This window comes from Scyliorhinus torazame, chromosome 16 (genome assembly GCF_047496885.1).
Source record: "Scyliorhinus torazame isolate Kashiwa2021f chromosome 16, sScyTor2.1, whole genome shotgun sequence".
Taxonomy (NCBI): Eukaryota; Metazoa; Chordata; class Chondrichthyes; order Carcharhiniformes; family Scyliorhinidae; genus Scyliorhinus; species Scyliorhinus torazame.
Window position 1 is genome coordinate 3,416,103 of NC_092722.1, and position 13,861 is coordinate 3,429,963.

The window sequence follows — 13,861 nt, forward strand, 5'->3', positions numbered from 1 at the left end:
GCCAACAGCTTTTTTCGGAGAGATTGAGGGAAAGATTACTTCGTTCATATGGGGAGGGAAGGTGGCCAGAGTGAGAAAGGTGCTGCTAGAGGGGAAGGCAGGCAGGGGGTTTGGGTCTCCCGAAACTGTTGTACTACTATTGGGCGGCGAATGTGGAGAAGGTGCGGAGCTGGGTCACAGGGGTTGATTCCCAGTGGGTCAGAATGGAGAGTTTGTGCAGGGGGTCGGGATTGAAAGCACTAGCAACAGCGCCGCTCCCGATAGCCCCAGGGAAATACTCAGGGAGTCCGGTAATAATAGCTTCATTGAGAATTTGGAGGCAGTTTCGCCAACACTTCGGGTTGGGGGCAGGGTCAAGGGAAATGCCGATTCGGGGGAACCACAGATTTGAGCCAGGGAGGTGGGATGGAAATTTCCGGAAATGGGAGGAGAAGGGGATTAAGACACTAAAAGATTTGTTTCTTAGGGGTCGGTTTGCAGGGCTGAAGGAGCTGGAAGCGAAGTATGGGCTGGAGCAGGGGAAATGTTCAGATACAGGCAGGTTCGAGATTTTGCCAGAAAGGAGATACAGAGCTTCCCGGGGGGCCCCGCTAATCACGTTCATATGTTTTGGTCCTGTCCAAAGCTGTAGGATTACTGAAAGGAGGTTTTTAGGGTAATTTCCAAGGTGGTGCGTGTGAAACTGGACCCGGGTCCCCAGGAGGCCATATTCGGGTTATTGGACCAGCCAGGGTTGGAAACGGGTGCGGAGGCAGATGTTGTAGCCTTCGCCTCGTTGATCGCCCGAAGGTGGATCCTGTTGTGAAGGAGAGCAACCTCCCCACCCTGTGCCCTGGCGTGGCGGGGGGACCTGTTGGAATTCTTGACTCTTGAGAAGGTTAAGTTTGAACTGAGGGGAAGGATGGAGGGGTTCTACAATTCATGGGCATTATTCATCATGCACTTTCAAGAACTGGATAACAGTTAGTTGGAGGGGTGGGGTGCGTGGGAAGGTTGGGGGGTGGGTGGGAGGGTTGGGGGCTGTGTGTGTTAATGGTGACTATGGGTGATTCCTGATTCCTTTTTGTCATTTGTTTATGTGAACATGCGGGCTAATGTTTGGGGTTTGGTGGGAGGATGGGATCGTTGTTATTGATATGGGGAATGACACATTTGTTCCTGATTATTGTTTGTTGCGGTGGGTGTAAATTTGGGAGAAAATGTGAAAAAGGAGAATAAAAAAAATATTTAAAAAAAAATAAAAAAATATGGCATCGGCCAACATTTCTCAAGTTGGAACGCCAATTGCAGCATTGACCCCGTCCAGAGCACTGAGCTCATCACCGCAATCCCAGCTCTGGGTTATTTATTTTCATTCTTTCAGGGGAACGCAATGCTGGGCCAGCATTCATAGAGTGCCTTGCTGGGGTGGGATTCGAACCTGGGTCCGCAGATCATCACCCTGTGTCCCTGGAATAATAGTCCAGTCAAAGGTACTGTACCACTGCCTGCCATCCATGTTCTCAAATGTCAGAGAGTGGTCACGATGGAGATACTGACGGTGAGGGAGTTGGGAGTTCAGATGAAGATTCTCCCTCCTCCCATTATCATGTGAGCTATTTTGGAAAGCGATTGTGAGAAACATTCAATAATGGGAACAGGATCGGATTTCACCGCAATGCCGTTATTTTTCCACCTGGTTCCCACGTGCAAAATGGCCAGGTGGGTATGGTTTCGAGGATACAGTTGGGACCGGTGGGAGGGGGGGCAGTGAGGAGTGGGGGGGGGTCGGCAGTGAGGAGTGGCGGCTGCATGTGGAGCGCATCACTCTTGTTCTGACCCAACGTCCAGCAGTGTGACTGGGATCACTGCACAGCCAGCAGAGCCACAAACCTTGGCTGGTTTCCCCATCCCCTCGGTCTTGTATTTTGTCCAGTGTGGAGCAGGATTATAATTATAGCATCCAGCTCCCCTTACTTCCCATAATGATGCACTTCCAAGAACTGTCCGTTATAAATGGCGTGAGCTAATCTGTTGGCAATCACTCACAGTCACTCACCTTGCATTGCACACTTGGTCGGTTCCACTTTCCTCTGATCAGATGTGACCGAGCAGCTGTTGGTGGGTGGCGAGGTTGGAGCCGTGGGTTTCTCTGTCACCCCTTTCTCAATGGCAGGGTCGATCTTCTCTCTCCTGCTGTTGTCCTGCATGCTCCTTTGACACTGTTGGATCTGAGAGAGTAGAACAATCAACGACCGTCTTCACTGGCTCCCCAAAGGCAGGGGCAGCAGCAGCAGAGGGACAGAAAGCTCTCACCCAAAGCAATAGAGCTCAGCTATGAATTGGGAACATCGGGAAATGTTTATCTGGAACGGCAAACTGAATCAAACTGCAATCATTTCCAAAACAACACACAAGGGCAGCACGGTAGCATTGTGGTTAGCACAATTGCTTCACAGCTCCAGGGTCCCAGGTTCGATTCCGGCTTGGGTCACTGTCTGTGCGGAGTCTGCACATCCTCCCCGTGTGTGCGTGGGTTTCCTCCGGGTGCTCCGGTTTCCTCCCACAGTCCAAAGATGTGCATGTTAGATGGATTGGCCGTGATAAATTGCCATTAGTGTCCAAAATTGCCCTTAGTGTTGGGTGGGGTTACTGGGTTATGGGGATAGGGTGGAGGCGTGGGCTTGGGTAGGGTGCTCTTTCCAAGAGCCGGTGCAGAATCGATGGGCCGAATGGCCTCCTTCTGCACTGTAAATTCTATGAAACCTTTGTCCCAAATCAGCACGAAATTCTCAATTGCAAATCTGTAATGCAGAACTTCACAATGAAGACTTTTGTTATTCGCCTATTAATAGCTTTGAATTTTCCAACTAGGTGAGATTTGATCTGCATGGATGTGATCAGATTGTTGGGAGTATAATAAATTATTCCAGGCTTTTGAAATATTAGTCCAGTCACAACCATTTCACGACCATCAAACTCCTGGACAGTCACCATCAACCAGAAATGCTGGATGCAAGAGTGGGTCAGAAATTGGGTATTATAGAATAGAATCATAGCATCCCGACAGTGAAGGAGGCCATTTGACCCATCGAGTCGTCACCATCCCTCTGAAAGAGCACCCCACCCTATCCCCGTAACCCCACCTCATCTCTTTTGGACACTAAGGGGCAATCTATCATGGCCAATCCGCCTAACCTGTAAAACTTTGAACTGTGGGAGGAAACCGGAGCACCCAGAGGAAACCCACGCAGACACGGGGAGAACGTACAAACTCCACACAATCACCCAAGCCGGGAATTTAACCTGGGTCCCTGGCACTGTGAGGCAGCAGTGCTAACCACTGCGGCGAATAACTCCCCAAAGTCTGTTCACCAGTAACAAGGCAGACTGGGATGGAATACTCTCCACTTTCCTGGGTGAGTGCAGCTCCAACAATATGCATGAAGCTTAACAGCATCTAGGGCAAAGCAGACACCACCTTAAACATTCACTCCCTCTCCTCCACCACTGACAGACCGAGGCACCATTCGCAAGATGCACAGCGGCAACTCACCAATGGTCCCTGCCTCCCTGCCCCCACAGCGTCTTCCTCCCCTCCCCCATCCACCCCCCCACCCCCCCGCAGCCTCCTCCTCCCCCATCCCCTACCTGCTGCCTCCTCCTCACCCCCCCAATCCCTCCCGTAGCATCTTCCTCCCCCATCCACCCCCGCCTCCTCTTCATCCTCCATTGCAGCGCCCCACCACCACCCCCCCCCACCCCTCGCCTGCAGCCTCCTCCTCACTCCCCACCCCCACCCACATCTCGATATTCAGGACTGTGGAAAATTAGGTGAAACGTCAAATTGCAAACTTCTGAACGAAAAGACTCAGCTTCTCTTTGCAAAGAAGAATTAAAAGGGATTTGCTTTCTGCCCTCCCACGGGGAGCTCCGGCATTTCTGGGCAGATGTTGGTGACAGAGTGGGCTTCTCTGGAAGAAGGTGGACGAGTTGGGGATAGTCTTGGGCGGGGTGGGGGGGTGTGTGGAGCGATGCTCTGCATAGGGCCAACTCCACCTCCTCTTGTGCGAGGTTAAGTTTGATACAGTTTAAGGTAGCGCATAGGTCGCACTTGACTCGGGCGCGTACAAGTGGGTTCTTCCTGGGAGTGGAGGATAGATGGGAGAGATTTTCAAAGTGGCCAGCGAACCACACACATATGTTTTGGTCTTGCCCCAGGTTGATTGATTTTGGGGTTTCTTTTTTTGAAACAATATCAGGGATTCTGGGGGTGAGGTGGAGATGTGCCCGATTGGGGCCATCTTTGAAGTTTCGGACTATTTTCCGACCCTTTAATGGCCCGGGCGGGAGTCTCACTCGGCTGGAGGCCCGGGGCCCACCCAAGTTTCAGCTTGGTTAGGGGGACTTGGTGGATTTTCTGCACTTGGGAGAAGATAAAGTGCACGATTGGGGGTGGGGGAGGGGTTTTACTCAAGGTGGCAGCCGGCCGTTACTTTTTTAAGGAGCTGGTTACCATCAGCTGTTAGGGGAATGGGGGGGGGGGGGGGTTGGGGTGGTCGGAGGGGTTGGTCTTAGTATTGGGCTTGGATAGGGTGGAGGCAGTGGTGATGGGTGTTTTGTTTTTGTAATAATGTGAACTTTGTTGGAAAGGTTTGAATATTTTATATGTTATGAACAAATATTTTTGAATAGAAATTATATATTTTTTAATTCCTGCTTTCTGGGAAGTTATTGCAGAAGCCCAGTGTTCCACTCACATTGCACATTGTCAATCCTGACCCTGCACGTTGATCATTTGTTTTGAAAAGTCCATACGGGCTGCAGGCTCTTTGAATAATTTAAAATCTTACATTTGGGTGTACCATAATTTACTGTGTCACATTTATTATGATGTGGAGATGCCGCCGTTGGACTGGGGTGGGCACAGTAAGAAGTCTTACAACACCAGGTTAAATTCCAACAGGTTTGTTTCAAATCACTAGCTTTCGGAGCGCTGCTCCTTCCTCAGGTGAAATCTTATTATGGTAATGGCCTATGTAAACATCCACACTGTAACTGCCCCGTGTTGGTGTGTCTTATAAGACACAGGAATGGAAGTAAGCCATTTGGCTCCCTGTGGTTAAGAATTCCACAGATTCACTATCCTCAGAGGAGAAATTCCTCATCTCTGTTTTAACTGGGTGACCCCTTACTCTGAGATTATGCCCCCCCCCGGTCCTAGACTCTCCCACACGGGGAAACAACCTCTCAGCATCGACCCTGTCAAACCCCCTGAGAATCCGATATGTCTCAGGAATCTTCTCATTCTTCTAAACTCCAATGAGTACAGTCCCAACCTCCTTAACGTCTCCTCATAAGAAAATCCCTCCCTACCCGGGATCAACCCCGTGAACCTTCTCTGGACTGCCTCCAATGTCAGTATATCTCTTCTTAGATAAGTGGATCAAAACTGTTGTACTCTAAATTGGCAGAGACTTTGGTGGGTAACCACCGTCAGCACAAGACCATAAGACATCGAAGCAGAATTAGGCCATTCAGCCCATCGAGTCTGCTCCGCCATTCAATCATAGCTGCTATTTTTCTCATCCCCATTCTCCTGCCTTCTCCCATAACCCCTGATCCCTTTATTAATCAAGAACCTATCTATCTCTGTCTCAAAGACACTCAGCGAATTGTTGTAAACCAAGGGGCTGGTTTAGCACAGTGTGCTAAACAGCTGGCCTGTAATGCAGAACAAGGCCAGCAGCGTGGGTTCAATTCCCGTACCGGCCTCTCCGAACAGGCTCCGGAATGTGGCGACTAGGGGCTTTTCAAAGTAACTTCGTTGAAGCCTACTTGTGACAATAAGTGATTATTATATTATTATTAGGAAGACAGAGGTAGTTTTAAGGAATTTATATTGGCAAATATTAGAACTTTTGTTTCAAATTTAGAGTACCCAATTATTTTTTTTAAACCAATTAAGGGGCAAATTAGCGTGGCCAATCCACCTACCCCGCACATCTTTGGGTTGTGGGGGTGAAACCCACGCAGGCACGGGGAGAATGTGCAAACTCCACACGGGCAGTGACCCAGAGCCGGGATTGAACCCGGGTCCTCGGCGCCGTGAGGCAGCAGTGCTAAACACTGGCCTGGCAAATATTAGAAGTAAAGGTATAGTTTTAAGTGGGTCTAATTTAGTGTTTCTGTATCTGAAAGAGTAAACGTAAAGTTAGTTTCCTGTTGGAAACAGGTGTTTGTAAGTGTGGAGGTTTTGGGTTTAATGCAAAACTGTGCTTCCATTGTGCTTAGGGACGTTACAGCATGAAGAGTAAATAAATACTAGCTGAAGCAGGAGGTTGTTGCTTAGCAACTGGGGACCCTTTTAAGGTACGATAGCTTTTAAGTTAAATTTTAGCTGGTATTATTAGCAGTTGAAGAAAGGTAGTGAGAGAGAAGGCAGTTCGGACAGCTCTGCCGGAGGCAGTTGGTTTAGAAGGCTAGTGGGGGAACATCTTTCTTAGTGTTGCATGTCGTGGAGTAATGGTTTAGAAAACAACTGGAAAGACTTAAAGTCCAGATAGTTAAGGAACTAAATAGATGAAAAGAAGTTTCCAAGAAGCCCGAGGTTAAAGGTACTAGAACAAAGAACAGCTCAGCAAAGACGGGCAAGAGCTCAGAAGGCTGAGATGGCAGAAAGAGACCTGAAGTGATTTTGAGGTTTGAGAGAGTACTAAAGTCTGTGAAACGCGAGTTGAAATAAATGTGGGAATTGGTGGCTGGATCTCGGAGTTTGGGTAAAAGCCTTTAAGACAAAAGAAATCCTGAAGCGGGAGGAGTAAATGCTGAAATTGAATCTTTGATGCGAGTGGCTGAGGGAAAGCGTTGTTTAAAAGAAGATTTGAAAGGGTGACTTTTGAAAGTGGAATTTGGAATCAATCGTGTGGGAGCCAGAATTCAGTGAGACAAGGTGGTATAGGAATCATCTGGGGGAATTTGAGAAATCCACAGACATTCACTTGGGTTCGAGTGGAGTGCGCCTTACCACAGCCAGACTGTGTGTTTAAAGGGACTGTGTGTTACTTAGACCATTCTAGCTTAAGATACACTTTGTAACCTGCGCTAACCTGAAAATCTGTGCATGTTTGTTAAGCTAAGGTGGGAGTAAAGGAATATTGTATCATAATCAAACTTTTCATGTTTAATAAATGTTTTTTTATTGTTAAAACTAATTAGTGATCCTGTGACACTGTTCCTCCCCGTTTGCTAAAAAAAAAAGATACGGCCTTTTGGGCCAGGGTTCTATTCTGTAATAATAAAAACTTTTGTCATTGCAAAACGTGCAGCCAAAAAAAAAAAAGCCAAGAAAAAAACCCATTTTGCAGAGTAATTATTTTTGCAGCATTAACTAGTTTCTTCACTGGAGGATTGGTGCTGGTCTCCTCGAGGGAAAGTTAATTAGGAAATGGCAGATGTTCACCCACAAAGCTGGCTGTTGCCAACCACGGCCACATGAGGCTATTCAAGGACCAAACAGGTCAACAGATATCCCCTGAATTAAAAGCAACCTTCCCAGAACAAGGGTGGGATTCTCCCAGCCCGGGGCCAGGCCGGAGAATCCCCGCAACCGGGCCGCGCCGCCCCGCGATTCTCGGCAGAGTGGACAATCGGCGCCATTGGGGCCGGTCGCTGTACGCGGCCGGGCCACCAATTCTCGGACTGGGATGGGCCGAGTGGCCGCTCTAAAAAGGCAGAGTCCCGCCGGTGCCGTCCACACCTGGTCGCAGCCGGCGGGAACTCTGCGCGGAGGGTCGGCAGCCTGTGTGGGGGGGGGGGGGGGGGCGGGGAGATGCCGATGGAGCCTGGCCCACGATCGGGGCCCACCGATCGGTGGACCTGCCTCTCGTTCCCCGGGCCTATTTTCTTCCGCGCCGACACCTGAACTCCCGCGCCATGTTGCGTCGGGGCTGGCGCTTTGAGGGAGGCCACCGCGCATGCGCGGATCCCGCGGCGTACAGCTGGAGTGGCGTGAACCGCTCCACCGCCGTGCTGGCCCCTACAAATCTGTATTCCCAGCGGCCCGTTCATGCCGTCGTGAAACGCGACGGTGTTTCCGATGGCATGGACACTCTACCGCCGAATGGGACAATCCCGCCCCAAATATTGCTCCAGCAGAGGGCAGCAGAGCGGAGCTGCTGATTGGCTGTTGCGGGGAAAATTTGCATCCGTGCATTGCAGTCACTGTATCCAGAACGTGTACCTGAGCAAGACACCCTTCGTGTTCAAGTGAAGGCAAGCATCCAGCAGAGGGCAGCAAAGCGGAGCTGCTGATTGGCTGTTGTGGGGAACATTTGCATCAGTGCATTGCGGTCACTGTATCTAGAAGGTGGTTTCTGGAGGAGTTGTTGTCAAGTGACAGTTAAATACCAAACACGTCTGCAGTGTTTCCCTCCCTACCTCCTCCTCGAACCAAAAAGAAACAATCACTGTAAGGATCCCAACCGAGTAAAGATCAAGTGGGAGACTCAAGGGAGGTAGAAGTAGAAAGAAGTTGAACCGTGACATCACAGCCTGCAGGTAAGTGATTGGCTGGTGACTGGTAAGTAGTTTTTCTTTCCCCTGAGGTGTTATCGTGCGGGGCGCAGTGGTTGCCGAGTGAGAGCTTGCTGAGAAGGGGAGTAAATTTTTTTTTAAACTTACTGTTGGGAGTTTCCAGCTGAATCCGGTCGGAGTGAGGACAGAGTGACTGCTGGGTAAGTAGTAAAGATTTAAATTGTTTGCGCGGGCCCATAACAGCTGATTGCTGTTCTCATGCAGGGCACAGTGGTTGTTGGTTAAGTGTTTTATTTTTACCTGTATTTAAGTTGGGCGGCTCCTAAACCCTGGACACTACACTTGTAGTGTCCCCGACCCTTCCACCTCCTCTAACCTAAGGAGCAGAGTGAATAACAGGTAAGCTCTTTCTTTCTTTTTCTTGTTTTATCTAGAGGGGATGGCAGGGAAGGCAGTGAAATGTTCTTCCTGCAGAATGTTTGAGGTGAGGGACGCCGACAGTGTCCCTGCTGATTTCACCTGTGGGAAGTGCACCCATCTCCAGCTCCTCAGAAACAGTGTTAGGGAACTGGAGCTGGAGGAACTTTGGATCATTCGGGAGGCAGAGGTGGTCATAGATAGTAGTTTCAGGGATGTAGTTACTCCGAAGAATCAAGATAGATGGGTGACGGTGAGAGGGGCAGGGAGGAAGCAGTCAGTGCAGGGATCCTCTGTGGTCGTTCCCCTCAGTAACAAGTATACCGCTTTGGATACTGTTGAGGGGGACGACCTACCAAGTGTAAGCCACGGTGACCGGATCTCCAGCACTGAGACCGTCCTTATGGCTCAGAAGGGAAGGAGGGAAAGCAATAGTTATTGGGGACTCGATAGTTAGAGGGACAGACAGACTGTTCTGTGGCAGCGAAAGAGACTCACGGATGGCGTGTTGCCTCCCGGGTGCCAGGGTCTGTGACGTCTCGGACCGTGTTTTCAGAATCCTTAAGGCGGAGGGGGAACAGTCACAAGTCGTGGTAAACATCGGTACCAACGACATAGGCAAGAGAAGGGACGGGGATTTAAAACAGGAATTTAGGGAGCTTGAGAGCCAGGACAAACATGTTGTCATCTCTGGTTTGTTGCCGGTGCCACGTGCTAGCGAGGTGAGGAACAGGGAGAGAGTGCAGATAAACACGTGGCTGCAGGGATGGTGTAGGAGGGAGGGTTTCAGGTACGTGGAAAATTGGAGCACATTCTGGGGAAGGTGGGACCTGTACAGACAGGATGGTTTGCACCTGAACCAGAGGGGCACCAATATCCTGGGAGGGTAATTTGCTACGGCTCTTCGGGGGGGTTTAAGCTAATTTGTCAGGGGGCAGGGAAAAGGAGCTGTAGTCCAGAAGCCAGTGTTGAGAGTAGTGAGATACTGAGGAGGGTATCAAGGTCGCAGGAGTGTACCGGCAGTCAGAAAGGTGGGTTGAAGTGTGTCTACTTCAATGCAAGGAGCATCTGGAATAATCATAGAATTTACAGTGCAGAAGGAGACCATTCGGCCCATCGAGAGTGCACCGGCTCTTGGAAAGAGCAACCTACCCAAGGTCAACACCTCCACCGTATCCCCATAACCCAGTAACCCCACCCAACACGAAGGGAAAGTTTGGACGCTAAGGGCAATTTATCATGGCCAATCCACCTAACCTGCACATCTTTGGACTGTGGGAGGAAACTGGAGCACCCGGAGGAAACCCACGCACACACGGGGAGGACGTGCAGACTGCGCACAGACAGTGACCCAAGCCGGAATCGAACCTGTGACCCTGGAGCTGTGAAGCAATTGTGCTATCCACAATGCTACCGTGCCGCCCCAAGGTAGGTGAACTTGGAGCATGGACTGGTACTTGGGACTACGATGTGGTGGGTTTTACGGAGACATGGTTAGAACAGGGACAGGAATGGTTGTTGGAAGTTCCGGGGTATAAATGTTTCAGTAAGAGTAGGGAAGGTGGTAAAAGAGGTGGAGGAGTAGCATTGTTAATCAAGTATAGTTTACCGGCTGCAGAAAGGCAGTTTGAAGGGGATCTGCCTACTGAGGTAATATGGGCCGAAGTTAGAAATAGGAAAGGAGCGGTCTCGTTGTTAGGAGTTTTCTATAGGCCCCCAAATAGTAATAGAGATGTGGAGGAAGAAATTGCAAAACAGATTATGGATAGGAGTGGAGGTCTCAGGGTAGTTGTCATGGGTGACTTTAACTTTCCAAATATTGATTGGAACCTCTATAGGTCGAACAGTTCGGATGGGGCAGTTTTTGTACAGTGTGTGCAGGAGGGTTTCCTGACACAATATGTGGATAGGCCGACAAAAGGGGGGGGCCACATTGGATTTGGTACTGGGTAATGAACCGGGCCAAGTGTTAGATTTGTTTGTGGGAGAGCACTTTGGAGATAGTGACCACAATTCGGTGTCTTTCACTATTTGCAATGGAGAGGGATAGGGCCATACGGCAGGGCAAGGTTTATAACTGGGGGAGGGGTAATTATGATGTGATTAGGCAAGAATTAGGGAGCATAAGATGGGAACAGAAACTGTCAGGGAAAGGCACAAATGAAAAGTGGAGCTTGTTCAAGGAACAAATACTGCGTGTCCTTGATAGGCATGTCCCTGTCAGGCATGGAGGAAATGGCCGTGTGAGGGAACCATGATTCACCAAAGAGGTTGAATGTCTTGTCAAGAGGGAAAAGGAAGCGTATGTAAGGATGAGAAAACAAGGTTCAGTTGGGTCGGTTGAGGGTTACAAGGTAGCAAGGAATGAGCTAAATAAAAGGGCTTAGGAGAGCTAGGAGGGGGCATAAGAAGTCCTTGGCGGGTCGGATCAAGGAAAACCCCAAGGCTTTTTACGCTTATGTGAGAAATAAAAGAATGACCAGGGTGGGGTTAGGGCCGGTCAAGGACAGTAGTGGAAACTTGTGCATGGAGTCAGAAGAAATAGGAGAGCCATTGAATGAATTCTTTTCTTCAGTGTTCACCAAGGAGAGGGGCCATGTTTTTGAGGATGAGAGTGTGATACAGGCGGGTAGGCTGGAGGAGGTAGATGTTTTGAGGAAGGATGTATTAGCAATTTTGAAAAACCTCAAGGTCGACAAGTCCCCTGGGCCAGATGGGAAATATACAAGGATTCTTTGGGAGGCAAGGGATGAGATTGCAGAGCCTTTGGCTTTGATCTTTGGGTCCTCACTGTCCATGGGGATAGTGCCAGAGGACTGGAGAATGGCAAATTTTGTTCCCCTGTTCAAGAAAGGGAATAGGAATGATCCTGATAATTATAGGCCGGTTAGTCTTATTTCCGTGGTCGGTAAGTTAATGGAAAAGGTCCTGAAGTATAGGATTTGTGACCATTTGCAGTTTAATCCGGGATAGTCAACACGGATTCGTGAAGGGTAAGTCTTGCCTCACAAATTTGATTGAATTCTTTGAGGAGGTAACTAAGTGTGTAGATGAAGGTAGAGCAGTTGATGTTGTATACATGGATTTTAGTAAGGCATTTGATAAGGTTCCCCATGGTCGGCCCATGAAGAAAGTAAGGAAGTGTGGGATAGAGGGAAATTTGGCCAATTGGATAAGTAACTGGCTATCACATAGAAGACTGAGGGTGGTGGTGGATGGAAAATTTTCAGACTGGAGACCAGTTACCAGCGGTGTACCACAGGGATCAGTGCTGGGTCCTCTGCTATTTGTGATTTTTATCAATGACTTGGAGGAGGGGGCAGAAGGGTGGGTCAGTAAATTTGCTGATGACACCAAGATTGGTGGAGTAGTGATGAGATGGAGGGCTGTTGTAGGCTGCAAAGAGACATTGATAGGATGCAGAGCTGGGCTGAAAAATGGCAGATGGAGTTTAACCCTGATAAGTGCAAGGTGATTCATTTTGGTGGAAAAAATTTGAATGCGGCTTACAGGGTCAACGGCAGGGTTCTGAGGAATGTGGAGGAACAGAGAGATCTTGGGGTTCATGTCCATAGACCTCTGAAGGTTGCCACTCAAGTGGATAGAGCCGTGAAGAAGGCCTATAGTGTGTTAGCGTTTATTAACAGGGGGCTTGAGTTTAAGAGCCGCGGGGTTATGCTGCAACTGTACATGACCCTGGTGAGACCACATTTGGAGTATTGTGTGCAGTTCTGGTCACCTCATTATAGGAAGGATGTGGAAGCATTGGAAAGGGTGCAAAGGAGATTTACCAGGATGCTGCCTGTTTTGCAGGATAGGTCTTATGAGGAAAGGTAGAGGGAGCTAGGGCTTTTCTCTTTGGAGCAGAGGAGGATGAGAGGCGACTTAATAGAGGTTTATAAGATGATGAGGGGGATAGATAGAGTGGATGTTCAGAGACTATTTCCTCGGGTGGATGTAGCTGTTACAAGGGGGCATAACTATAAGATTCAGGGTGGGAGATATAGGAGGGATGTCCGAGGTAGGTTCTTTACTCAGAGAGTGGTTAGGGTGTGGAATGGACTGCCTGCTGTGATAGTGGAGTCGGACACATTAGGAACTTTCAAGCGGTTATTGGATAGGCACATGGAGCACACCAGAATGACAAGGAGTGGGATAGCTTGATCTTGGTTTCGGACAATGCTCGGCACAACATCGAGGGCCGAAGGGCCTGTTCTGTTCTATATTAAGAAAATATTTCCTTGCGGAATTCACCATTGGGCAAAATATATTATTAACAACTTCAAAAAAGAGAATACTCATTGGCAATTGAGTGAATGGGAGTGAAATGCAGTTTCTCTCTGTAAAAATAAATTTACTAGATATCTGCTGAATCTAAACTATATTTTCACTCACTAAATCTCCAAGCGACTCCTCCCGACTTTTAGGTGATATTTTAGAAGTTGTTTTCCATTCATAATTATATGGTGCAATTTTAATTATGAGCCATTATGGAAAGACGATTAGCATTTACTCACGGGGTAATACCAGGTGCCACCACTAGATGGAAGAAACTGTATAAACACTTAAACCCATAGAATCCCTGCAGTGCAGAAGGAGGCCATTCAGCCCATCGAGTCTGCACCAACCCTCCGAAGGAGCACCCTACCCAGGCCCATTCCTCCATCCTATCCCCGTCAACCCACCTAACCGTTGGACACTAAGGGGCAATTTAGCATGGCCAATCCACCCAATCTGCATATCTTTGGACTCTGGGCCACAGCTGGGGCGGCCAGACAAAGGAACTGAATATACTTCAGTGGCGAGAGGCATCAAATAATGTTGTATTGAACTATAATCCCAGGAAGGTCTCTGGTTTAATATCTAGTTCATTTACAGTTGGCTTATCTTAGTGTGGAGCATCAGCAGTTACAACCGGCCTCAGCACTCT

At 48.9% G+C, this 13,861-nt stretch overlaps 1 protein-coding gene across 9 annotated transcripts in view; it reads right to left on the reverse strand.

The window, feature by feature from the left end:
* Window positions 1–2,015: 2,015 nt before the first annotated feature.
* The window catches only part of LOC140392522 (polyhomeotic-like protein 2), a 289,127-nt gene continuing 277,281 nt past the window's right edge, over window positions 2,016–13,861 (reverse strand). For all 9 annotated transcript variants that reach the window (XM_072477780.1, XM_072477778.1, XM_072477779.1 and 6 more), the window contains one exon: window positions 2,016–2,210. In XM_072477780.1, the coding sequence (XP_072333881.1) occupies window positions 2,031–2,210 (180 nt within the window). In that variant the 3' untranslated portion in view covers window positions 2,016–2,030. The remainder of the gene's footprint in view (window positions 2,211–13,861) is intronic.